We start from the raw sequence: 26546 nt of genomic DNA, 5'->3' as shown, positions 1-26546 counted from the left end.
ATTTGACTTCTGGTGATACGATTATTGCATCTGGCACCTTGTTTCGTGGGCTGTATAGGCTCAATTCTTATGACAAGTGTGTGGAAGATTCAGCAAATGCAGTTTCTGAGATGAAAAGGCAGTTTTAGATGCAAAACTATGGCATGCTCGTTTTGGTCATTTGAACTTTGCTAGTTTGCTGCGTTTGCAGAAATTTGATATGGTCGCTTCATTGCCCCCTCTTGAGGCACCATTAAAACATGTTTGTGAAGGGCCAAGGCTGTATTTTGGGCAAAATGCAGCGTTCTCCGTTTCCAAAGGATGGTTCTGTGCATTGCAACTTGTACATAGTGATGTATGTGGGCCTATGCAAACTCCGTCATTTGGTAAACACTTGTACTTCATGACTTTCATTGATGATTACTCAAGGCATGCATGGGTATATCCACTGAAGACAAAGTCCAAAGTGTTTTTGTGCTTCAAACAGTTTATGCTTATGGTTGAAAATGTATCCAATTGTACTGTGGGCACCCTCTGTTCTGATTGAGGAGGGGAGTACATGTCTAAAGAGTTTGATGCATTTCTGGCTAGTCATGGGATAAAACACCAATGTACAGTGCCTTATACCCCTCAGCAAAACGGTGTTGCTGAGAGGAAAAACAGGTCATTTATGGAGATGGCACAATGTATGGTCAAGAGCCAAGCTTTGCCACATGCGTTTTGGCTTAAGGCTATCATGTGTGCTGCATATGTACTCAACAGGTGTCCCACTAAGGCCTTGCAATCTATTACTCCATACGAAGCTTGGCATGGCAGGAAGCCTTCTATTGGTCACTTGCGTGTCTTTGGTTGCTTGGCCTATGCTTTCGTGCCTGTGTAACAACGTAGAAAATTGGATGATAAGGTTGTCAAATGCATTTTTGTTGGTTACAGTGCTGAGAGCAAGGATTACAGATTGTATCATCCACAGTCAAAACGTATCTTGATTAGTCGAGATGTTGTTTTTGTGGAAGATGTTGTGCAACCTTTGTTATCATGTACCAAAGAGATAGGTGTGAGCTCACGGGATGTATTTGATACGTTGTTGCCTCTATTTACAGGTGGGAATTCAAATGTAAGTCCTAATGAGGCAAATATTCAGCCTATGCAGATTTCAAACGACATCATACATCAGCCTATTTCTGATGCAGATTTACAGGATGTAATTTATGAGGATAGGGCTGAAAATGAGCAGGTTAGAGGTATGCCTAAATGGCTAGTGCAAACCTTGCATGATAGTAAAATTGATGCACCTATGTCTAGTCGTACTCGTTCAGGTTTTCAGCATGCCTTTTATGCATCAGATTGTTATGCTTTGGTTGTGTCTAGTATGTGTGAAGAGGAAGAACCTCTTTCATTTGATTAGGCACAAAAATCAGAAAATTGGTTGGCTGCAATGCAAAGTGAATATGATGCTATAATGAAGAATGGTACTTTGTGTGATTTGCCTATTGGTAAAAAGGCCATTGGATGTAAGTGGGTTTTTAAGTTGAAACGAAAGCCAGTGTTGATCGCTATAAGGCTAGACTTGTTGCAAAGGGTTATGCTCAAGAAAAGGGTATTGATTTTGATGAGACCTTTGCTCCCACTTGTCGTATGACTACCATTCGTAGTATTTGTGCATTGGCAGCTCATAATGGTTGGAATGTGCTCATGGAGCAACTGCTACATTAACTTAGCCAAAAGAATAGTAAGCTATAAGTATAACAAAAATATATTGGCTAGTGAATAGCGTTGTGAGTTTCTTGTGATATACTACCATTTTTAGGTATTCCATATGTGTGACTCTCTTGTGTTTGTGTCTTTTTTTTTGGCTACCACCTTGCGAGCAACACGTTCTTGTGTTTGCCTCGTATTTTAGAATGAGGGAGACTCAATGGACAGCGTCTTGACCAAGATCAAAGATTTTAAGGAGCAGATGCTAGTGTGGATGAGATATATCCTGATAGTACATTGGTGCCCACAGTGAATGCATTGCCGGATTCTTATCAAAGTTTTGCCTCTACCCTTGTTGAAGGGAAATCCAAATGCCCTTACATTTGATGAGCTTGTTTCAATACTCTTGCAACAAGAAGAGTAGTCTAGGCAGAACAGATCTAATATGCGAGTTGGTGACCAAGCTTTTATTGCCAATCAGAAAGGTAAAGGTAAAGCTTCTTCGCATGGTGGCTATAAGACAAAATCAGAATCCTCAGGTAAGGATGCAGAGAAAGAAGGTGATAAGCTTAAAAAGAAGGGCAAGTGTCACTATTGTAGGAAACCAGGGCACTACATACATGAGTGCAAGAAAAGGCTAGAGAAGGAGAAAAAGAAAGAATCGGGCATGGCTGTGGTTAATGCATCTACACCAAGTGCAGAGAAGAAGGAATCTACAAGTTTTGCTCAAGATGATTGGGTGGGCATGGACTGTACATTGTAGTTATGACCCTTTTGTTCATGATGTATGCATGTCACTGGTAGAATCAGATGCTTGGTACTTTACAGTGGTGCAAGTAAGCACATTACTTCACAAAAAGGTTTGTTCTCATCTCTGGAAGATGTTCCAAGTGCAAGAACCGTCACATGTGCAAATGGTTCCTCATATCCTTTCAAAGGAGTTGGTAGAGTTGTGCTCATTGCTACGAATGGGGGTGCATTTACTCTTTCAAAAGTTTTATATATGCTAGGCATTAAGAAGAACTTGCTTTATCAATTTCAGCCTTAGCCTTGTCAGGCTTGACGGTGAAATTTGTGGATGACTGATGTACAGTTCATGATAGAAATGATGGTTATTCTATCATTGCCTCAGGTGTTAAAACCCTAAGATCTCTCTAGATAATCAACATGCATAAACATGCATAAATTAGGCATAAAATCTACCGCCCAACCACCCCCGAGCCCAAGGGTTGCACACATGAAATATAATGGAATACCACATATTTTAACCTTGGTGTCCCATACCACCAAGATGTATGACCCCAATACAATAGCACTCAGGTCTATAGTGAAATGGTAAGATTGTAGATACAATCCTCTACACAAGAGAACATCCCTTGAGTGTGCCCCATGCCCCTATTATATAGGACTCAAGTGACTCTCTTGACTCTCCATTTCCCATGTGTGACCCTTGGATGCCTGACCCTAACCTTAACCCTTAAGGTTAGTCCTAACCCATACTCCACTAGAGCTTGTTCCCATGCTCCCATGCTCACAAGCCTAATGTGGGTTAGCCTCCTAGTATATACACATATAATGTGCACATAACATACTTCCCCTCTCTCAAAACATTGCACTCTTGCAATGAAAAGAAGGAAATCTGCGTTGAACATTTTCAACCGACTCCCAAGTCAAATCCTCTATTTCCCTATCTTTTCACAAAATTTTAACCTCAGGGATTAGTCGACTACGAAGTTTCCTTTCCCTGAATTCAAGTACCTTCTCAGGTTCATGTGGAACATAAGATAAATCTTCGACTTCAACGAGTTCTTGAGGAGTAACTGTGTTATCCTCACCTTCCAGTTTCTCTTTCAATCTACTAACATGAAAGACTGGATGAACTCTAACATGTGGAGGCAGTTTTAGTTCATATGTAACCGTGCCAATTTGATGTATAACTCGAAATGGACCACAATATCTAGGAGATAATTTTGAGCATTTTCCAGTTGATAAAGTTTGAGAGTCTTTAGGAACTTTTAAACAAACCAACGCTCCTAGTTCAAAAGACTGAGACGAGCGTCCTCTATCAGCATAAAATCGTGCTCTATCTTGAACACTCCGGATAGAATCCCGAGCTTTGATCAGCATTTCCTACATATCACACAAGAAATCCCTCGATGCATCAAGCTCAATGCCCTTAAGATCGACATCAATAGGTGCCCTGGGCCATACATAAGCATGAACGGACTAAAAACTGTAGCCTTATGTTTAGAACTATTATAGGCAAATTCCATCAGTTTGGAAGATACTTTTCTCAATTTGATGGTTTTCCAGAGACATATGCGCAAAGCATATCCTCTACAACCTGATTCAGCCGCTCTGTTTGCCCATAAGACTACTGCGGATGATTAGAGGAACTTATACTTAAAGTTGTTTCCAATTTCTTGAAAACTTCTTACCAAAAATTAGCCGTGAACTTAGAGTCCCGATCACTCACAATATCAGAAGGTAGACCATATAGTCTAAACAGTTGCTCAACAAATTGGTAAGCCAATTCTGAAGCTTTAACTATTGTTTTTGTGGGTAAAAACCTAGCCATCTTTGTCAATCTATCCACGACTACCCAAATGGCATCGTGACCCCTGCTGGTATGTGGAAGTCTCGTAATGAAATCTATGGAAATACTTTCCCACTTTCTAGACGGAATATCCAAAAGATGTAATAATCCAACAGATTTAAGCGTTCAGCCTTGTTTATCTGACATTGATGACATCGGACCACATAATTCTGAGTAAAATCTTTCATTTTTTGCCAATAAAATGTCCTTCTAACAAAAGCCAAGGTACGCTGTATGCCACGATGTCCTGTCGATGGTGCATCATGGCACTCAAATAGGATCCTTAACTTAATTTTCGGCACATCCGGCACGCAAACCTTATCATTTTGGAATAAAAGACCATGAAGAAAAAATTGGTTGGCTTTTCCTTTCACCAGGTTTTGATCTACTTCAGAGTTGGACCTTGATTTTGCCAAATTCTAATATTTTTCAAAGCAAATATCTGTGCTGCATTTTTCTCTGAGTGAATCCTACAAGTAAGAAGTAATCTCAGTGAAGCAAAGTTCATTAACTTCACCAATTTGACTCAATGCATCAACAATGCGATTTAAGCTACCCTTCCTGTATTTAATCATAAAATCGAAATCCTACATCAACTCAGCCCATCTGGCTTTTCTACCTTTTAAGTCCGGTTGATCACAAATATATTGTAAAGATTGATGATCTGTCAAGACCATAAATTGAGACCCATAAAGATTGATGATCTGTCAAGACCATAAACTGAGACCCGTAAAGATACTGTCTCCATGCCTTTAAAGCATAAATGATTGCATACAACTCTTTCTCCTGAACTAGGTACCTAGTCTGTGCATCATTGAATTTCTTACACTCGAAGGCCACAGGCTTCCCATCCTGGAATAAAGCTGCACCTACCGCAAAATCACTAGCATCAGTCTCAACAATGTAAGGTCTGCTAGGATCTGGCAAAGCTAACATAGGAGCATCTCGAACTTTATTTTTTAAAATTTCAAAAGCCTCCTGTAGCTTATCATTCCAACCGATTGGAGAATTGGACTTTTTATTTTTACCTTTAAGAAGATTGGTAAAAGGTACAGCCAACTTTGAATAATCCTTAACAGATTTTCGAAGAAATACCACAAAACCTAAGAAAGATCTTAGTTGTTTGACCGTACGCGGAACTGGCCATTCCAAAACCTTTTGGATCCGATCCAAATCTATACTCAAGCCATCCCGAGAGATATTATGACCTAAATATAACAATTCTTTTTTAAAGAAATCACACTTAGATAATTTACAATACAATTTTTTCTTCCTGAGTCTTCCTAGAACCTCTTTTAAGATGACTCTCATGCTCATCCAAAGTTTTGCTGTATATCAAAATATCATCTAAGAAAACTACCACACATTTTCCTAACAAATCTCGAAATATATCATTCATCATCTGTTGGAAAGTTGTTGGTGCATTAGTGAGACTAAAGGCTAACACTAAAAATTCATAATGGCCATATCTTGTCCTAAAAGCAGTTTTAGGAACATCTTTCTTTGCTATACGGATCTGATGATAACCGGTTCGCAAGTCAAGCTTTGTAAAATACTTAGCTCCATGCAACCTATCAATAAGATCATCTGATCTAGGTATTTAATTGCAACCTTGTTAAGACGTTTATAATCAATACACATCCTCCAGGTACCTTGGTCCTTTTACTTAACCAAGAGAACTGGTGCACCCCAAGGAGACTTACTTGGCCTAATTTGACCCATCCTCAAATATTTAGCTAGTTGTTTGGCTACCTCATCCTCCTCAGATTGGCTAAGCCGATACGGAGGAATACTAACAGGTTCTGCCCCTGGTACTAGCTCTATTTTATGGTCCACCTCTCGTTTAGGAGGTAATCCATGAGGCAATTCATCATCTCACGAAATACATCCTGAAATTTGCTTTTAATGGAACTTAACACTTTACTTTCCCAAACATCTAAAGAAACAGTGTTTGCATCAAAATGAATACACGAAGACACTAGATCCATAACCAACTATAGTTAAAAATATCTTCCATTAATTCTAGCTCATTGTTGATAAAAGTTTCCTTGGGTACAATAATGTTTCCTTTAAGAATTACAAGGCTTCCATTGTGATGGAAAGACATCAAATGTTTGACCCAATCAATAGAAAAAAAATTATTTTTGCTATGAAACCATTCCATTCCCAAAATTATATCCACATGACCCAAGCTCATGACATGGAATTCAAGCCTATCTGAGTACAATTGGATGTCTAATGGTAGTTTTGACACCTTCTTGTCCCAAAATTGGACTTGTCCTCCAGCCATCCTGACCTTGTACATGTGATCATTCTACATGGTTTCCAGCTTCATCTTCTGTACCACAATATTGTCAGTAAAATTGTGAGTACTACCAGGATCAAACAAAATATGAACCTGATGTCCTTTCACTGATCCATAAACACGAAATAATTCGTTTGGACCATAAACATCTTTATTGAAAGTACAATCTAAACATTGGGTTCCTTCAAGATGCGAAACATTGACTTCAGAGAATTTACCTTAAAGTTTTGTAATATGTACAGATTTCTTTGGAATAAACTTTTTCGGTGCTGCCTTTTGACCAAGCACCGAAGTTGTTGTAGCTTCATTCAAAGGACAAAATTTCTTTGTATGCCCTTTCTCTCTGCACTTAAAGCATGTGAGTTTTCCTTACAAACTTTAGTTTTTTGTTGGCATTGTCACCATTTTTTGGTTTTGGTGTGAAAACCAATTTCTTTTTTTGTCCACTGTTTGAATAAGTGAACGTGGGTTTCTTTTCACTTGATGTTGGTTTTGATGAATTGGTGCCAACCATTGTCTTATGAAAAACCTGAGCAGCCTGAATAGCATCCTTAGCCATTTTAACTTTGCACTTCTTCACCTTGTATTGATAATCACGAGATAAACCATTGATGAAAATACCACACAAAGTATGATCATCTGGCTTTAGCACAACCAACTGTCTAAACTTTTGCACATAGTTATCAAAAGACTGATTAGCCGTGCTATTTTTAACTAACTTGGCAATAACTTCGAATTCATCCTCTGGTTGGACAACTTCCTCCTTGAATGCAACTTCCTAGCCAAGTAGTGTGAATAGTATCTTCTTTTAGATCCTTCCACCATGTCAAAGCTTTCCCCTTTAATAAACCCTGTGCCATTTGCAGTTTCTGCGCATCAGTGAAAGGGTGAAAAGCAAAGTGTGTATTCTACTTGTTAAGCCAGGCATCCACACATTCTTGTGTCTTCTCCTTCTTCTCTTCTCCCCGCCATACACCTTTGGTGCAAAAGACGGAACAACTGCTTTGGTAGCTGTAGATGAGGTGGCTAGAAGAGCTTTCTGCAGAGTTAAAATCTGCACCTTAAGTGATTTCATCTCATCATGGCACTTTGTTATCGTAGCCTCGAGACGTTGTGTCACCTCCAAAAATTCACTCTGTGCTATCGCCTCCTCTTCTTCTTCATGGAACTTAAGATCTTCCCTTCTAGAGTTGGGATGATCACTCATGTCATTGACCGAAAAGTCAATATGAGCCATGGTAAATGAGTTCTCTATGAATTTGGATTAAACTTTTCTTCACCTTTCTCTTGACCCCTCTTGACCAAAAGTTCTAGCAAATTAATTCACTAGAAACAACTGCACATAAGAAAAATGCTTCAATTAGCATTTGGTGGCTAGATATTCGCTAAAAAATCATGAAAACATCATCTAGAATTAATCCAAACGAATAAAGTATTAATACAAGGCATGCTCGCATTAATAATTTGTGAATAACCCGCATTTATTTAGTGTGATTACATTAAAAAACATACTATAACACCAAATATCCCTCGAAAATAAGAATTCTCGAGAAAAAAGAATTACCATGATTTTTTCATAATTTTCTAGGGCCTCAAAATATGCTAATTTTGAAAACCGCCAAAACCGATCTTATGGCACTCCAAACCTATAATTTTCCAAAAAAATTTTAGCAAATAATTTTACCAAAATACCATTGATATTTTAAAAATACCAATTTCTAGGATTTTTAAAAATAATTTCTAGAATATTCCTAATTTCTCATGAGAATCCCATTGTCCACAAAATTTTTAATTTCGCCCCCAACAGTTCTCAAATCATCTAATGAAAATTTAAAAAATTTAATGGATTTTGTAAATTTTTGGGCCAAAAAAAAGATTTTTAAAAGAAATTGCAATGGTCATGACATACCACATGCCAACACCAATCCCAAATATTCCAAAAAAATAAAATAACCAGTCTAATTTTCCACTAATTTTCAAGAGTTTTTTGAAATTTTTAATTTACCCCGAACGCATTTAGAATACGAACGGTCAAAAAAATTCCAATGGTTTTCCCAGAATACGGAAAGCCAACAGTTCCGGGAAAATGAAAAGACAAAAAAAAAAGAGAATATGAAAGGTCAAAAGTTTCCAGAATCTGAAAGGTCAAAAGATTTTCCGAAATTTGGAAGGTCAAAAAATTTCCCAAGAATGCGAAAAGCCAAAAGGTTTAAGGAAAAAATTTTCCAGAGGAAAAAATAAAATTTTCAAAGAAATAATATTTTTTTTCCAGATTTCTTCTCCCTTTTCCAAGCTTTTTTTTCCATTTGAGAATATCTTGAAAAAAAGAAGAAATCTATTTTAAATATATTAATTTTTTTTAAAGCTTTAAAAAAAGCTTAATTAAGCTTTACTAAGTAAAGCTTGTAAAAATTTTTTTATAGATGGGGGTCTTTTTTCTGCCGACGCAGCCCTCCCCTCTCCCCCACCTGTGCGCCGAAATGAGAGAGGGAGAGAGTGAATCTCTCCTCTCCATCTTCTCCAAAATATTCTCTCTCCACCCTCTCCTTCTCTTCTCTATTAGAGAGCTAGATGATTGAGGTTTAATTAATCTTTTATTAATCATAATTAATTTTAATTATGATTGATATCAAATCATCCTATTAAAAGGCGTTCACACGCACGAGAGAGAAATAGCAGAAAAAATTCAGATTTTGGGGAAGAGAAGAACTTTACGCACACGGAAGAGAACCCAATGCATCAATTGACTGCCCCACAGTGCTTTTCGGCAAAAAATTGGCAGAAAATTGAAAATATACCCGTGGAAAACTCGCAAAATGCATTAAAAATACATTTTTAACCATAAAAATGCTCAAAAAAATTCTTAAAAATTAGAAAAATTTTCTTAAAATTTTTAAAAATTTAGGGAATCCATTCTACCAAAAATATCCACAGCAAAATATGTGGTATTTTGGTAAAAATTTCCATTAATGCTTATTTTAAACCATAAAATTTAGGAAAAAATAGCATTAAACTCACGGAATTCCCTCGCAATGTCGATTCGTCCATTGAATAGTAGTAACACACATTCCAATTACCATATCGATGATCCACGTGCAAAATCACCAAAACAAACCAATAAAATAACATTTTTATTTAGTAAATATAAAAATTTACTTTTAAAAAAATGTCAACAAAAATTGGAATAAGAAAGAAAAAGCAACAACAATTACCTAGAGATTGATCTGATACCACTGTTAAAACCCTAAGATCTCTCTAGATAATCAACATGCATAAATCAGGAATAAACTCTACCACCCAACCACCCGCCGCCAAGGGTTGCACACAACATGAAATATAATGGCCAGAATACCATATACCTTAACCTTGGTGCCCCATACCACCAAGAGGTATGACTCTAATACAACAGCACTCAGCTCTATAGTGAAATGGCAAGAATGTAGATACAATCCTCTACACAAGAGAACATCCCTTGAGTGTGTCCCATGCCCCTATTATATAGGAGGGCCCTCAAGTGACTCTTGACTCTCCATTTCCCATGTGTGACCCTTGGATGCCTGACCCTAACCTTAACCCTGAAGGTTAGTCCTAACCCATGCTCCACTAGAGCTTGTTCCCATGCTCCCATGCTCACAAGCCTAATGTGGGTTAGCCTCCTAGTATATACACATATAATGTGCACATAACATCAGGTACCTTGTTTCATGGCCTATACAAGATGGATGTATTTGAGAAGTTGCAGCATGATGCTTGCTCAGTCTCTATGACTCATGCTATGAGTGATGCAAAATTATGGCATGCACGATTTGGACATCTGAATTATGGCAGTTTGTTACGCCTTCAAAGGCATGATATGGTGTCTGAGTTGCCAACTCTTGAGACCCCTACTAGACATGTATGTGAGGGGTGTATTCTTGGTAAAATGCATCGGACATCATTTCCAAAGGGTGGATCTATGAGAGTTGTTAAGAAATTACAACTTATACATAGTGATAATGTGGTCCTATGAGGACACCATCTATTGGGAGATATCTCTACTTCGTCACTTTTATTGATGATTACTCTAGATATAGCTGGGTGTATCCATTAAAGCAGAAGTCAGAGGTTTTTATGTGCTTTAGGCACTTCGTATCCATGGTTGAAAATGTTCATCGGATTCACGATGTAGGAGATATGAGCCTCCAAACAGGGCTGTTTTCTAGACTCTTTTTTTTTCGGCATGAGATCTTAAGACGTGAACCGCTTAAGACATGAAACCTTAATGCGTGAAATGTCTGATATTTTTTTTTTTGACGTGAGACCTTAACGCGTGAAACGTCAGATTTTTTTTTTGTGAGACCTTAAGGCGGCATGAACCGCTTAAGGCGTAAAACCTTAACGCGTGAAACGTCCATTTTTTTGGCGTGAGACCTTAAGGCGTGAACTGTTTAAGGCGTAACACCTTATTTTTTTATTTTTCGTGGAGACTATTTCACGACGCAAAACAGCAAGTATGGTTTACGGCTAAATTGGGTGGTTCAAATATTTTTTTAAAAAAAGAGTCTAGAGAGAAATTCGAATTTCCTTGTTTGGGGGGAATATTTTTTTAATTTTAAATTGGGGAGATATGGTCATTTTCCCCAACAAGGCAAGTGGGAATAAAAAAAAGTCAACACTTTTATGACACCCCCTTACACTCTTCATAAATGACCCCCAAAATGGATAATTTGACAACTCATTGGCATCTTTTCATTCAATGCTCATTATCCTTAATGAGTTATGTAAAAAAGTGCTTAAGAATTAATCAAATATTAATCTTTTTACTAATTTTTTCTCTTTTTAAACTAATCAAGAGCTCTAATTAACCACTAATCACTAATTAATTCACACCATTTAGTACATCATTGGATAGAGTATGAAATTGCTAAGCTATGTGCATCAACTAATCTATAAATTAATATATAATTAGAGATTAATTAAACTCTTAATTTTAGTCTCTTCTCTTTATGCTAAATGAAGCAAAAGTGAGGGAAATTGATGAAAAAATTCATCCAATTGATGAAGACATTGATGTAATTAGGTGTTTTGATGTATCTAGATGCTCTCAAAACACTTAAAAACACTAATTTCGACCTCTCACATGATCAAATTTGATCCCAAAAAATATATTTCATAATCTTTTTATCTTTTTAAACTAGATTAATCACCCCTTAATGACAAAAACCAGTCAATTAAGGAAGATAAGTCGATTTCAAGAGTTTTTTTTATGGTTTTGAGAATTTTTTTAAAATATTAAGCTACTACTAATGCTTGCTAACACTCTAATGCATACAATTCAAATAAAAAACATACAAATCAAGCAAAAATTAATGATTCTAGCTCAATGTTTAACTCTAAAGAAGACTAAAAATCACTAAAAATTACATTCTAATGCATTGCTTGATGCAATGAATGCAAACTAAACCTAACACAAACTATGTGTACACTTAACAAGCACTAAAAACTAAATTTAAACTAACAAAACAACACATTTAAGCTTTAAAAAATCATTCTTTCAAAAAATAAAAAAGAGAGCTATTTCTTACCAAATCACATACAAATCTCCATCAAAACCACATCTTTTTCATGGGAAACTACTAATAAAAAATCATTCTTTCAAAAAATAAAAAAGAGAGCTATTTCTCACCAAATCACATACAAATCTCCATCAAAAACCACATCTTTTTCATGGGAAACTACTAATAAAGACAATGGGCAATGGACAATGCGTAGATTAGAGAGAAATGATGAAAAAAGCCAAGGGATGATTCCCCGATAGCGGCGCCAAAAATGTTATGGCTCACCCTAACCTCCCTTGAAACACATCTAACAAGAGATTACCTACTGTCATGAGGATCTTTCCAATGGCCGAGCTCGTAACCCTTGAGTTCTCCAAGCTCTATAACTTCTTGAGAAGCAATTCCACCGCGTCTCCCGCGAGCGTTGTCACACCGTCGTGCTGCATTACATGTACTCGTCCCTCCTCTCACTGCACATCACTCACAAATACTCACTAGAATGCATTAGAGAGAGAGATTAGAAAGAGGATTAGCAAGAGCAAGACTCTATTGCACAATGGGAGAGTCCTCTGTATTATGAGAGATATTCACTTATATACATGGCCATAAGTGTTCACACTCACTTAAACTATGGTCGGTCGGGCACTTTAGGCTCATAAGGCCTAATGCTATTACAATGACTACTCTCATAATATATCCATGAAATAATCACTTGGGACTTCATCCTAACTTACTACCACATGCTCTTGAAGCAGAAATTATCATAAATATTCCTTAGGACCATTACGGGTGTTCCAAGTTGTAGTTTTGGACACCATTGCTTCATATCTTGAATGTATGACCTTTTGGTGTATCTACCTTGACTCCTTGATATAAGATAATGGTAGTAGCTCTTGTTAACCCTAGGAATGGGTTAACACCATCATGTCTAAAAAGCATATCTTACTCAAAAGAAAAATGTCAAACCTCCTTAATGCACTCATTGTGGAAGGATTGTTATCACAAGGATAAACCAAAGCTCCAATGCACACTATGTGGAAAGCTAGGACATCTTGCAAAAAAATGCTACAACAATAAGGGTGAAGCAAACATTGCTAGCACCTCTATACATGAAGCAAACATTGCACTATGCAATCATGTAAACACCTCTTATGAAATGATGAAGAGGTGGGCTTCTTAAAGCTCTGTAATGCTCTGTAATGCTCTCCATTGCCCACATGTAAATCACCTCTAATCACCTATGATGTAGGTTATGTGATATGTCTATGCCCACATTGTCTCTCACTTGGCCATGTAGCCCTTAAGGAGGGATTCATGGGAGTGTTGGGTCTCCATGCCCAACTCATGACAGTGCACATGAGGCATTATGTTTTCATGGAGTTATGATGGGATTTTGGAGAGATACATTGCTTAGAAATACCTAGGACTCATGCATTTTTTTTCATGTAGAGCTACGCTATTGCATTATGTTTTTATTTTCATGTTCCATTAATGGATCAAGGAGAGTGTTGGATATGCTTCATCACATGTACACATAAACATCCTTTTAGGTAGAGTTCAATCTCAAAGGTTATTAGCCCTCTTTTACTATTGTAATAGGCTCATAGATCAACCATAAAAGGCACACCTACATCCACTTGCTTATGAGATATTCTTGGATCCCTAATCAAGCAAGAGGTGGAGATAATCAAGGAGATAATGGAGGATATTAGTACGTAATCATCATTAGCTCTAAGCTAATCCATGTACCTCAACCTATTTAAAGAGGCATCGTTATATCAATGCAAATCACTCTCTCTATTTTGCTCATCTACAATGTTATTATGTTTACATTTAGTGCTAATCACTATTATCAATCCCCTTGATTAACATAACTCATTAGGAAAATTCAAGGAAGAAATTATCAATGTAATGCGGCTACAAGAAAAAGGGGTACATAATGTAGCACCGCAGAATACGACCACCATGCAAAACCCACCAAGGTCGAACATTTGGTGTGGGAGGTGCCATGAATATGGCCATTTAGCAACCAAGTATCCAACAATGTCTAGGATTGTTCTAGACCAACCCTGAACTTTATTTTGGAATTATTATTTGAGGAATAATCACACAGTGCAACATCCAGAACGGAATGCGCAAGGCTTGCAAAACTAACTATACTTTCATGGACCAATCAAATGTGACACATGAAATAGAACCACCACCACAACCATTTATGCGGCAACGGGGCTTGTGTACACAAGACCAACCTTCAATGCCTAGAACAACATATCCTAGGAATAATGGAATCTATGGAGAGGATCCCCTTTTAGAAGGAATTTTGGGAATCCTCGAAGCAGAGGAATAGGAGGCAATTGCACTTTAGGCCATATAGGAAGTATAGTGGAGAGGGACATTAGGAACAAGATCGTCCATTAAAGGATAAATCTTTCGTCAATGATAAGGGTAAGCAAGTGGAGACGCCTAGTTTTGCAACCAATCTTGTAGAAATAGAAGGTGAAGACCCCACGCATCAAACTTTATGCTCTCAAGTGTCCTTTGTGAAAAAACCAATGATTGGTGTAGTGACTAGTTCACAACTAAATCATGAAAGAGAGGAGATGGACTCATCAAAATTCCCCAAACTAAAATAGTAAGTATAGGGGAAGAGGAGAGATGGACTCACCGAAAAACACGAAACTAAAATAGTAAGTATAATGGAGAATGTTTGCCACGAGTTTTCAAATCCAAAGAGAAAAAAAGAAATCTATTGTTTTTCATTTTCTTTGGATTTTTCAGACCAAGAACTTTGGGCGATATGGGGGAGTAACAAGAGTGATATGTGTCTACATCTCACATCTCTTTTATCCAGGGAGCGGATCGAACTCTAGCTTTTTGTGTGGGCGTAACAAGAGAGCGATATGTTGTGGCCCAAATGGCACGTGCTGCCAGTGGCAACGAGTAATTAGCCAGGGAGCGGATCAAACTCTAGCCTTTTTTTTGTGTGGGCGACAAGAGCGATTTGGGGGGTTTCTAAAGGCCAAATGGCAAAAACGGCGATGGAGTAATCGGCGCGCAGGTGGGAGCATGGGCGCACAGGTGGGAGAAGGTTAGGGGTCAGTGGATAGCTATGGGCAGCAGGCGTAAGTGACGGGTAAGAGCGAAAGTGTGGCGAGTGGAAGAGGGGGCAGTGCAAGGCCATGCAGCAAAGAAGCAGGGCAGTTGCCCATGGGGAGAGAGACGGCACGCACAGTAGGGCTCGCGCCGTCGCCAAGGGGGAGATAGAGATTACCGTTCTCTAAGGCAGAATCTGACCCACGAGACCCAATGTTGAACATAGAAGTATAGAACATGTTCATTGTGCATCCAGTAATCGATCTAGTGCAAGGATGGAGTCTCTCGCCAATGAGTGACAAGGGCAATCCCCTTCTGCGAGAAGAAAAAGTGTTGACTCAATGGCATCTGTAAGCAAAGCGTCTAGGGTAAAGCCAGAGAGAGAGAGAGAGAGAGAGAGAGAGACGTCATACTGATATTACCTTTTGCAAAAGGCAATACAATCCCATGTCACCACTTCTTTGGAAGATGTCTGTCATGATGTCATGATTGAATACATGTGGAAGGGTTCCATGGAAGGATTGGTATTCTGGTGTGAGTTCTTGACATGATTTATGAACTCATGGAAGGGTGGTAACCCTGGTGATTGACTTTGGACTCATGGAAGGGTGGTTACCTTGGTGAGTACTTTTTGGTCTTGTGTGGACGGCGCCTGTGAATGGGCTAGTTGGATGTACAAGATGTAAGTTGGGAGATTTCATCCACTATGTTTGTGCACTAGCATATGTATGTGAGTTGCACATGCATGGATGACTTGTTTTTGATGCGTGGACATTGCTTGGTATTTTGCCTGTGAATGTCCACGGGCACCGAGGATGCCTGGATAACCCGTGGATATGCGTGTGCACACTTGTTTGTTGGGACTCATATGGTTTCCTTATGTGTTTTGCAAGTGGTAAGTGTGCACACTTAATCCAATTTATTCATTATTTCATGTTACTAAGGTTTATTGGATGCAAGGTTCACATTCACTTAAAGTGTGGACGGACACACTTATAATTTTATAAGTGAGTTCACATCAAGTTGGACTATTTTTAATAAACCAAGGCCAATTATGAGAGATGGGCACCCAAGCACTCCCAAATAGCCCCATGAGTTGCTATTCTAGGTGTGGGAGGGCAAAAGTGGACTGTTAGGAGCTGTTTGGACAGGAAAAACAACAAGTTTACTCATTTGCATGAGCTACAAGTGGAGTGAGTATATGCCAAGAGCAAGAGTCCCAAGGTTGGCTGGCGGCTATTTCTCTCTCTACAAGGCAAGCCGACTACATCTACAGGGTTGCAGGCTGTTAGATTTGGTTCCAGAAGCTTGTGCATGGATGTTGGGACTGTTTTTGTGCTTCTCTGCTGAGAATAGGGCTTGGACAAAGTGAATAGAGTCTCAAAAGGAGCTGGTCGACTGTTATAAGAGCCATTATTGGTTGTTTGTCAGATTTGCAAGAGGTTTCTCGGGACGAAACTTGAGTACCAGGCTCGGGGATGTGATCTAGTGAAACCTGTGGGTGGCCAGTGAGCCAAAACCATGGCTAGTTACTGTTTTGCAAGTTTGGGACAGTACTTTGTTAGAGGGTTGGTGACCGCTCTATCAAAGTATTAAGAGTGGTTGGTGATTACTGTATTTCTATAGGAGCGGTTGGTGATCGCTTAACCTTGGTTGGTAACCAAGGGTGTTGCAACAGGAGTGGTTGGTGACCAAGGAGTTACAGGTAATGTGTTTACCTATGTTTTCACAGTTAGATAAATCTGGTGTCGGCTGGATGAGTGTATACTCTCCGGACACCTGCATCTTGTACATATAAATACTTCTGTTAGTAATAAAGATACCTCAAGGGGAGGCTGGCCCAACTTCAGCCCCTACTGCTGTGTCATGTGCAAGTTGGTTTATGTTTGCAAGATGTATATGCTCATGTAATGTTTCACAATGATGGTAATCATGTATATGCCAGGAATGGTTGATGTATGTATGCTATTTTGGTAGTGAATTGGTTTTGTATACACGTGCCCGTTTTTGACATCCTAGGTCAGCGGATTCATGATTGTTAACAGCACAAGCATGGCCCAAGTCGTGCATCAACTAAATCACCCTAAGCCTGCCTCAACACCAACCAAAAAAAATCTTCATTGATGGTGACAAAGAATTTCATTATTCCAATTAAAAGAACAGAGGTATGGATGACTTTTGGAAGACAAATACGTTATAATTAAGAGTGATGATAAGTTGCACGGCCACATAGACTTTCAGTCTACCATGGCAAGCTTCCCTGACCATTTCAACCTTCGTACCTGCCCACCTTCAGAGGTTGGCACCTGGAATTTCTCGAGTTTTTGATGTGTATTCATCCTTGTGCTCAAATGCAAGGCTGTTCCAGGGTATATTTGACACAAGTATAAAAATGCAAGCCTTATACCAGTACCACTAGCTAGTGCCTTGCAGGGCATATGTACATAGAATGACATTAAAAAGAAATTCTCTGATAGTCTTCCGTGTAGGTTTGGGTAAGGAATAGCAAGTCAGACTAGTGTTCTCTGATAGCTGTCCAACTAAGTTCTGGGTAAAAATGATTGCATTCTAGCAAGTCAGCCAAGGGTGCGATGCATTCACATCCCCGACCCTCATCATGGCCATTACCCGCACCGCATCATCTCCCCTGCCAGCTGCGGCGTATACATTTGATAGCAACACGTAAGGTTGATGGTTTTGTGAATATGACTCAAATATATGCTGGGCTGCAAATTCTGCTCGTTTTACATCTACCTTGTATCTGCAAGCTCCAAGAAAAGCCATCCAAGCATTGTAAGTTGGTTGAAATGGCATTTTCTTCATCAAACTTTCAGCTTCGTCCAGCCGTCCAGCCCTTCCAAGTAGGTCAATCATGCAGCTGTAATGATCTGCATTTGGCGCAATGCCATAATCTCTACTCATGGCCTTGAACCAGTGATTACCATCGTCAACCAACCCACTACGATTACATGCAGTAAGAACATTGAGAAAGGTGACTCCATCAGGCACCATAATTTTAAGCATCGCATCAAAGAGTAGAAGGGCCTTCTTACCCTGTCCATGCTCACCGTAAACTCCTATTATTGTAGTCCATGTAATCACATCGCGCTCTGACATTTTGTCAAATACAGTCTGGGCAGACCTCAAACTGCCACACTTACCATACATGTTCACAAGTGCATTCCCCACAATGTTGTCCAGCTGATATCCACAACCCAATATAATTGAATGTATACGTTCACCGTCTGCCAAAGATGCTGGGTCAGCAAAAGCGTTCAGCATGCCAACAAATGTAGCCTCGCTAGGAATCACCCCTTCCCATAACATTCGATCAAAGAGCAGCAATGTTTTTCTCCCCTGTCCATGCTGTGCATATGCTGCAACCAGTGCATTCCAAGTTATAACGTTATGTTCGGGCATTTTGTCAAAGGCCTTCTGTGCATACTTCAGGCTACCACACTTTCCATACATGTTGATGAGGGCAGTACCCAAGAACACATCCAACTCCAACATATCACTGCCAGCGATGCAGGCATGCATCTGGGCACCTTGAGCCAAGGCACACTGACTCGCACACGCATCAAAATATCCATACAAGGTTACCTTGTCTACTATTAACCCTTCTTGCTGCATCTGAACAAAGAGTTGGAGAGCTTCTTTGCCATGTTCACGCTGTGCGTAAGCTGTAATCATTGTGTTCCAAGAGACAACATTCTTTCCAAAAATTTCATCAAAAGTCCACCTTGCATCGTGAAGTCTACCACACTTGTCGTACATGTTGATAAGGGCATTCCCCAAAGTAACATCAAACTGAAATGCACTTCCCATGATGCAAGCATGAATCCACTTCCCATGCACAGCGGCAGCAAGGCTGGCACAAGCATCAATGGTACTAACAAAAGTGACCTTGTCAGGCAAAATGCCATCTTGTTGCATTTGGTAGAATTGATCTAAAGCTTCTTTGCTCTGGCCACAGTGGACAAATGCTGCAATTAGGGCATTCCATGTCACCACATTCCACTCTAACGATTGATGAAGTATTTCCAGTGCATCCTTCAAGCTACCACACTTGCCATACATGTTGGCAAAGGCAGTTCTTACAACAACATCAGGATCATACTCATTGCCCAGCATGAGGACATGTGTCCGCCTGCCTTCTGAAAGATCTGTCAGGCCTGCACAAGCAGAAACAGTATTAACAAAGGTGACTTGGTTTGGCACCTGCCCTTCTTGCAGCATTTGATTGAAAAGTTGGAGGGTTTTCTTGCCCTCGCTACGCTGAGTATGTGCTGAAATGAGAGTGGTCCACGTGATTACATTCCTTTCTGGCATACAGTCAAACAGATGCCTCGCATCTGCTATGCTCCCACATTTGGCATACATATTGATAAGAGCAGTATCCAGTATGATGTCTGCCGCAAACTCACTGCAAACAATGCGAGCATGTGCTGTGACACCATGGTTTGGCTCCACCAGTGCAGCACACACAGAAACTAAGCTGATGTAGGTGACCTTGTCTGGCATAACCCCTTCTAGCTGCATTTTCTCAAAGAGCTGGAGAGCTGCTTTGCCTTCCCCTTGGTCGATGAGAGTTTTCATCAAAAGATTCCAAGGGGAGGTAATCCATGGCCTATGCATTTTAGCAAACAGTGCAAGGGCATCTTCCATGGCTTCACATTTACAATACATCTCCAAAAGGAGGGTTCCTAAGGAGCCATATGTTTCTAGTCCATGTGTTATGATGTGGTCATGGACAAGCTTACCATCTGAGAGGGACTTAGAATTTGAATAAAGCTCCAAGAGTGAAGCATAAGTAGAAGGATCCACCTGATCATTGAGTCGGTCGAGGCCCTCCAAGATCTTCTTGGCTGAGCAGGCAAATGCTGAGCGATTAGGGTTTTGATTGTGCTGCTCCTGCTGTACACAGCTAAGGTTTTGATAGTTCTTGTTCTGCTGTCCATAGCCAGGGTTAAAAGCATGGTTAGGGTCTTGGTGGTGCCTCTCCTGCTGTCCATGGCTAGGGTTTCGATTAGGCTCTCCGTGGCTATAGTTTTGATGGTGCTTCTCCTGCTGTCCATTTTGATCATGCCTTTCCTGCTGCAATGAAGCAAGACGGTGTCGATGGTCGCTGCAGAGAAACCGCCTCGTCCTGTACCTCGGGACTGCAGAGATACCACAGGATAAGAAGAGGGCGCCCAGCAGCTTGTTAGCCTTCACACCATCGAGGACTTTCTGCATGAGAACATCATCTTTCCATGCTCTCCTTGACACTAATACAACTAACTATTTAAGCCCACTCGGTTCTTGACACTAATACAACTATTTAAGCCCCTTTCCACACTCGGTTCACACACCTAGCTGGACATTGGGGGTCTTTAGGGTGGCTTCACACAACACACAGACACCACACTCAAAAGTTACACGAGAAGGACCAAGAAATGGTCTCGGAGAGAGGCAACACCTTGAGGCCACTGGATTTAGTGGTGGGTCCGGTACCCAGGCAAGCTACTCTCACACATGGTGGTAGTGCACAACTTTTGATCAAATGGCTTGTTACACATTATGGCGCTAGAGGTACCTTTGTGAAAGAGAAGATGAGAGAATCTGCTTTGACATGCCACAGTGAATTGGCTCTCTAATTTAAACTATAGAGAGTGTCTGGCTTGAGTGGCAAGAGATTCGGGTGCCCTTTACTTTTGCAGCTAAAATTTCGAATTTCCCCCGATTCGAATACACTGCGCCTCCTTTTTTTTAGCTTATTAATCGGATATTCCCTTTTAAAAAATCCTTCGTGTTTGTTGCTACGCAAGCCGCCACCTTACGTGTTCGTGTCCAGCTGCTGGAGGGGTGCTACTGCTAGTCACCGTTTCTGTTTGGACACATACTCCTTCAACGCAATCTACCACAACCAGTGCCCCATCTGTAATCCTTAATGCTGCAGTCACTTCAGAGGAAAAATCGACATGTCCAGGAGAATCTATGAGATTGATGAGGTACTCATTGCCATCTTTATCACCCTTGAAATCTTTCAGAGAGGCTTCTGTCATCTCATAAAATAGGGAGATGCCAGTGGACTTGATGGTGATACCACGCTCTGCCTCATCCTGACGGGTATCGGTGAGGCGAACATCTCCTGCAACTTCTTGTGCTATGATGCCAGCAACAGCCACCAGAGAGTCTGTTAATGTAGATTTACCGTGATCCACATGAGCAATCACAGACATATTTCTAATGTTATGCTTCTTGTCTATAATGCGCCTCAGCTCATAGATGGTAAACTTCACCATTTCCGCTAGCTTGATACGAACTCAAAAGGCTGATTAACAGAGCTTCACTTCCCCTGGATAGACACTGGAGAGGGGCGTCGCACCAGCAATGCAGCTTTAGAAAGAGGTACTAAGTTTGAACTCCCCCTGACTTGAAATCTTCTGGCATCAAACCTTTTAGTAGCATCAGTTGAAAAAAAATCCAAAGCATTCTGATTATATCGATTCTGAGCAAGCACAGAAATCATGGCATTCCAAGACACGATATCTCAAAAGGGCATTCTTTCAAAGCCAATCCTTACATCATACATACTCTCACATTTCCATACATGTTGAGAAGGGTGTTCCCTACTACAAGGTCTACCATAAGCATAAAACTCCATAATTCACACCACACTTATGTACAGAGGCTTTGAGACCTGGCTCAGTCTTAGCCTCATTTACAATATGAACATATGTACTTAGGCATCATATAATGACTCAAGTCATGGCACTTAATCCCATGCATCTGGATTTGCATTTAATGGCCTCATATGCATGGTTTCACACCGTAGACGTGCCATGGCACGACATCCACCCCCTCTAAACCTGCACATCCTCTGGTATGTGCCAAATCATCATCAAGATCCACATATATCTGGATGTCATCTTCAACTTCTACATTACCAGGAAGATCATCTTCTTCCTCTTCAACCATATCCATACTATCACTGTCAAGCCTCTCATCCTGAGTCTCCTGTGAATCAAAAGGATCACTATCAAGCCTTCTTTTAAACATCTTGATCCTTTTGCATGCTACAAGATTCTTTATCTCTGTTCCATCAAGCTCACACAGGGTATGCGTGGCATTTCCATGCACATGCTTGACAATGTAAGGGCCAAACCATCTTTTTGCAAACTTTCTTTGAACAGTGAACTAGTTGTCAAGGCTACTATCATACATTAGGATCCAATCACCTTCTTCAATAGGTTTTGGCCGGAGTCTGTGTCTTCTATCAAATCTTTCTTTATTTTTCAACCTTGCATCTTTCAAACGAGCTTTAGCAAGCTCTACATCTTCAGGTCTCCTCTCCAGCTGCCTTATTCGCAATGCAAGGAGGTCTTCCCTGTTCAATCCTTCCACCCAGGGTAATACATACCAAGTTGGAACTACTTCTTCAACTGGCATTACTGGCTTCTGACCATACATTAATTCTGCAGGCATGTATCCTGTCACTGAGCTATGAGTTGTACGGTCAGCCCACAAAGCATATGGTAGTAGCCTTGGCCACTCTCGCATTCTTTCTCTGCATGCCTTAGCCAAAGCTTTAATGATTGGAGGATGTCCTCGCTCACTTTTACCATTGCCCTCTCAGGGTTGTAAGCACATGTTAGGGACAGTTTGATGCCAATTCTAGAGAAGAATTCCCTTGCTTCTTCAATATCTAGCTCACCCCTATCAGCTGTTATTTTCCCAACACAACCATATCGGCAAATCACATCTTCCAAGAGAAATTTGCATACTGTTTCCGTACTCTTTGTTCTAAGAGCACGCCCTTCTACCTGATTTGTCAAATCTTCTCTTGCAAGTGCTATGTACCGCATCTGCCAAATTCCCAAAGGCATTGTAACTAGATCCACTACCCATTTGTAGTGCATGGCAGGTGGGTAGGTTGGTTGCAAGCCATCACGATGTCGCACATTTGAGTACATTTGACATACCATGCATGTTTCCACATATTGGGAAATATCCTTGTACATTCCTTTCCACCAATATCTTTCCTTTATTTTGGTAAAGGTGGCCCACACACTTCGATGTCCAGCCCAGAGACTCTCATGGAATTCTTTCATGAGCTTCCCTTGAGTCTCTTTATCACATATGACTCTCTGTGGCATAGCATTCCTCTGCTTAGGATGCTTCCACAGGTACCCATCCTTTAGAAAATATCCATATGCTTTTCTGCGGATCCTCTTAAATTTTGAGTCAGACCAATTTTCCTGTCTTGTCAAAGTACTCAAGTATTGACCAATAAGCAACCAATCTCCTTCATATATTTCCTCAAGTAAAAGACTCAAGTGCATTTGATAAGCAAATATGGTCCCCTTTTGCATATGCAATAGTATAGAACTTTGTACCTACATCATCAATGTCACTAATCATCTCTTCTTCATCTTCATACCTGGCTCTTGATAGCATATCTGCAAACTAGGTTATCTTTTCCTGCAATATGCTCAAACTCAGGATTTAGTAACTTGATATAGGCAATCCACCTAAGCATAGCAATATCTGGAGTGGTGCAACTTGTAATCATCCCAAGGAGTGGCAAGCAATCAGTTTCCACAAGTACAGATGCCCCAATAAGATATTCTTTTTCACATTTTAGAGCAGTGACTATTCCCCATAACTCTCTCTTGATCTGCGGATATTTTCGCTGACGAATGCTTAATACCTTTGCTCCAAATCTGATTACATACCTGTGATCATCCTCATCATCTTGCCCCACTGCCCATCCTATCCCAGTAGGACTAGTATCAACTGTAACAATCACAGGCCTGCCACACTCATAATCGGCCTTCCTTAGAGTAGGTGATGATTGGAGCAAACATTTCAGCTTCCGCATAGCTTTAATATGTACTGCATTCCACAAAAATTTTTGATTTTTCCTCAAAAGTTGATAAAGAGGATCTGCTACATGTGCATAATGTGGGATCCAAATAACATAAAAGACACATGCACCAAGAAATCTCCTCAGCTCTGTAACATTAATGCATATCTCTTTCATTCTTTGTATTGCATCTATCTTGGTTGGACAAGGTCGACGTCCACTAGTACTACAAAGATGCCCCACTATTAGCACTTCACCAACCCCAAACACTGATTTCAGTCCAGATAAAGTAAGATTCACCTTTTCAAGCCTGGATAGAATCATATCACAATCTTTTATATGATTTGCAAAAAAACTTGCGGCACCTCTTCGAATCCAAATCCTCATCTTTATCTTTCTCATCACAGCCTTTTATTGGCACATCATCCAGAAAAGGCATAGTTATTTGTGGTATGAAGTCTCGCAAGACTTTATTCATTCCATTCATCATATGCGCCACTGAGTTGGTGGCTCCCTGTGGTAAGGTACACATCCTTACCAATCCCAAAGGAGTTTTCATTGTGGTCAAGTCCCTGCTTTGTATATCCAGCTGGAACTGATCATATCCCGAATACAGATCACCCATAGAGTATATAGCTTTCCCAGCAAATGCTTCTGCAAACTCGTCCACAATCGGACCTGCTCCCACATTCCTGATTGTGACCTTGTTTACAGGTTGCATGTCTTGAATGAAGCGCAATGTTCCATTTTTCTTTGGCATGGTAAACCATCTGTTAGAGTATGGAGTGCATGATGGCTCCAAAATTCCCATCCTGATCTTTTCTTTTAGTAATTCCATCAGCTTTGGCAAGAGAGCCTTTGGTACTGGAATCGGCCGCAGGTTCCAGGGCACATGTGGAACAGTGAAGATCACCATTGGTGCTATTATGCTTGGATCAACACAGCCTATCTCATGCGGCTGAAAAGCAAAGGCCTTCCCATGTTTTACAAGCATCTCCTCAAAGCATTCCTTTTCAACTGGCAACAGAAAATCCTTTTCACCAATCTTCAGCTCTTTTAGGGTTTCCTGTGTAAACTTATGCCCAATTTTCTTCGGATCTCTGAGATTCGGTTGCATAGAGGCTTCATCTATTTTCTCCTTGCTTCCTGGTGGCAAGGGCAAGGCAACTGGTTTCACCTTCTTTGCAACCGTTTTATACTTTGTATCAACATGAGCATCCATCTCATAATTCATGTTTTTACATTCCATCCCCTCAAATTCCCGGATTATATCATACATCCCCACAGATGACACCTCTATCATCTCATTTCCACTCTGTAAGCATGCTCTTTCCATAGCAAAAAGCACATCCATAGTATCCACAAATGACACCTCATCAAGCACTCCTGAAATAAACTCATTCTTCCCCAAAAGACCACACTGCTCAAGACTTTTTTGTTCATTTTGTACATGTCGACGCATGCCACGCTTCAAATCCTTGCTTTTTACAAAGACCAGTGACCCATAGCTAGAAAATCCCTGAAAATTTGCTGAAAAGTTATTTACATTGATTGAGTCCTGCGAGAACTCATTTTCCCTTGTACCATTGGAATCCCGCTTTACAATGGCACTTGGCCAAAATCCCTCATCTCCCTGTAGTTCATGAATTCTCTGTTTATGTTTGGGAGTGACTGTGCTTGAAGAGACTCACGGTTCCTTTCATGGTTAATGCAAACTGTCAAGAACTGAACAGCTTTCTTACCATCTTTACTTCTTATTCTTGCATATGCCGAACCATCATCCAAAACCTTTGTTTCCATCCTTACAGCTGTAATGTAGGGTTGCCCAAGGATAAGGGGATACGATGACATCTCCTGAACAAAGAAGTTCTGATCATCTTTCACATCCCCTATAGTTACCCTTACATTTGGACATGCTGCATAGAGCTCTCCAGATGAGTTATTAGCTGCTTTAATCATCCACCCATGATCTACATCCATTGGCCACTTACATTTGTTGTAGAGATTTTTAGCCATAAGATTTATTTCAGACCCATGGTTGATTAGAGCGATATACGGCTCTTCCAAGTCACCTATCTTGACAAGGGTTTCAGTGGTGGCCCTTGCCCAATGGCTCCTAGAGTAATGACTCTTTGTAAGAACTTCTTTTTCATCATCCTCTTCCACAAAGCGCACTGCCCCTTCAGCAAAGTGATTACATTCCACCACATTCTCTCTCTCTCTTCCTTTTGCTGTACCTGTACTCCATGAGTCTTGGAAGTGCTTGCCTCCCCTTGTGATGGAATAGATTCAATTATGGACTGCCTTTTCCTTCGTATAATATCAATTATCTCATCATGGAATTCTTTCTTTGCAATCCCCAAGACTTCCCCTAGTGTAAATTCCACCCTACTGTTTAGAATCCTCTCTTCAAGCACCTTTTTGAGGTCTATTGTTGCGGCTTCAATATCAAATTGAAGCTTGTAGAGTGGACTTTTCCCTTTACCCTTC

The 26546-nt window shown here is 40.1% G+C and overlaps 1 protein-coding gene across 1 annotated transcript; it reads right to left on the bottom strand.

Moving 5' to 3' along the window:
• Positions 1–17773: 17773 nt before the first annotated feature.
• On the bottom strand, positions 17774–21492 carry LOC147626079 (pentatricopeptide repeat-containing protein At5g27110-like). The gene is made up of 2 exons (XM_086817785.1): positions 21028–21492; positions 17774–20437 (listed from the first exon to the last, which is right to left on the bottom strand). Exons 1-2 carry the CDS (start codon positions 21490–21492, stop codon positions 17774–17776), a joined length of 3129 nt encoding a protein of 1042 aa, XP_086673911.1.
• Between the last annotated feature and the right edge of the window lie 5054 nt (positions 21493–26546).

The sequence above is a fragment of the Cibotium barometz genome, chromosome 23, assembly GCF_041138505.1.
Source record: "Cibotium barometz isolate CiBa-2024 chromosome 23, ASM4113850v1, whole genome shotgun sequence".
In the NCBI taxonomy this organism is placed as follows: Eukaryota; Viridiplantae; Streptophyta; class Polypodiopsida; order Cyatheales; family Cibotiaceae; genus Cibotium; species Cibotium barometz.
This window is presented reverse-complemented; position numbering and strand designations above follow the sequence as displayed.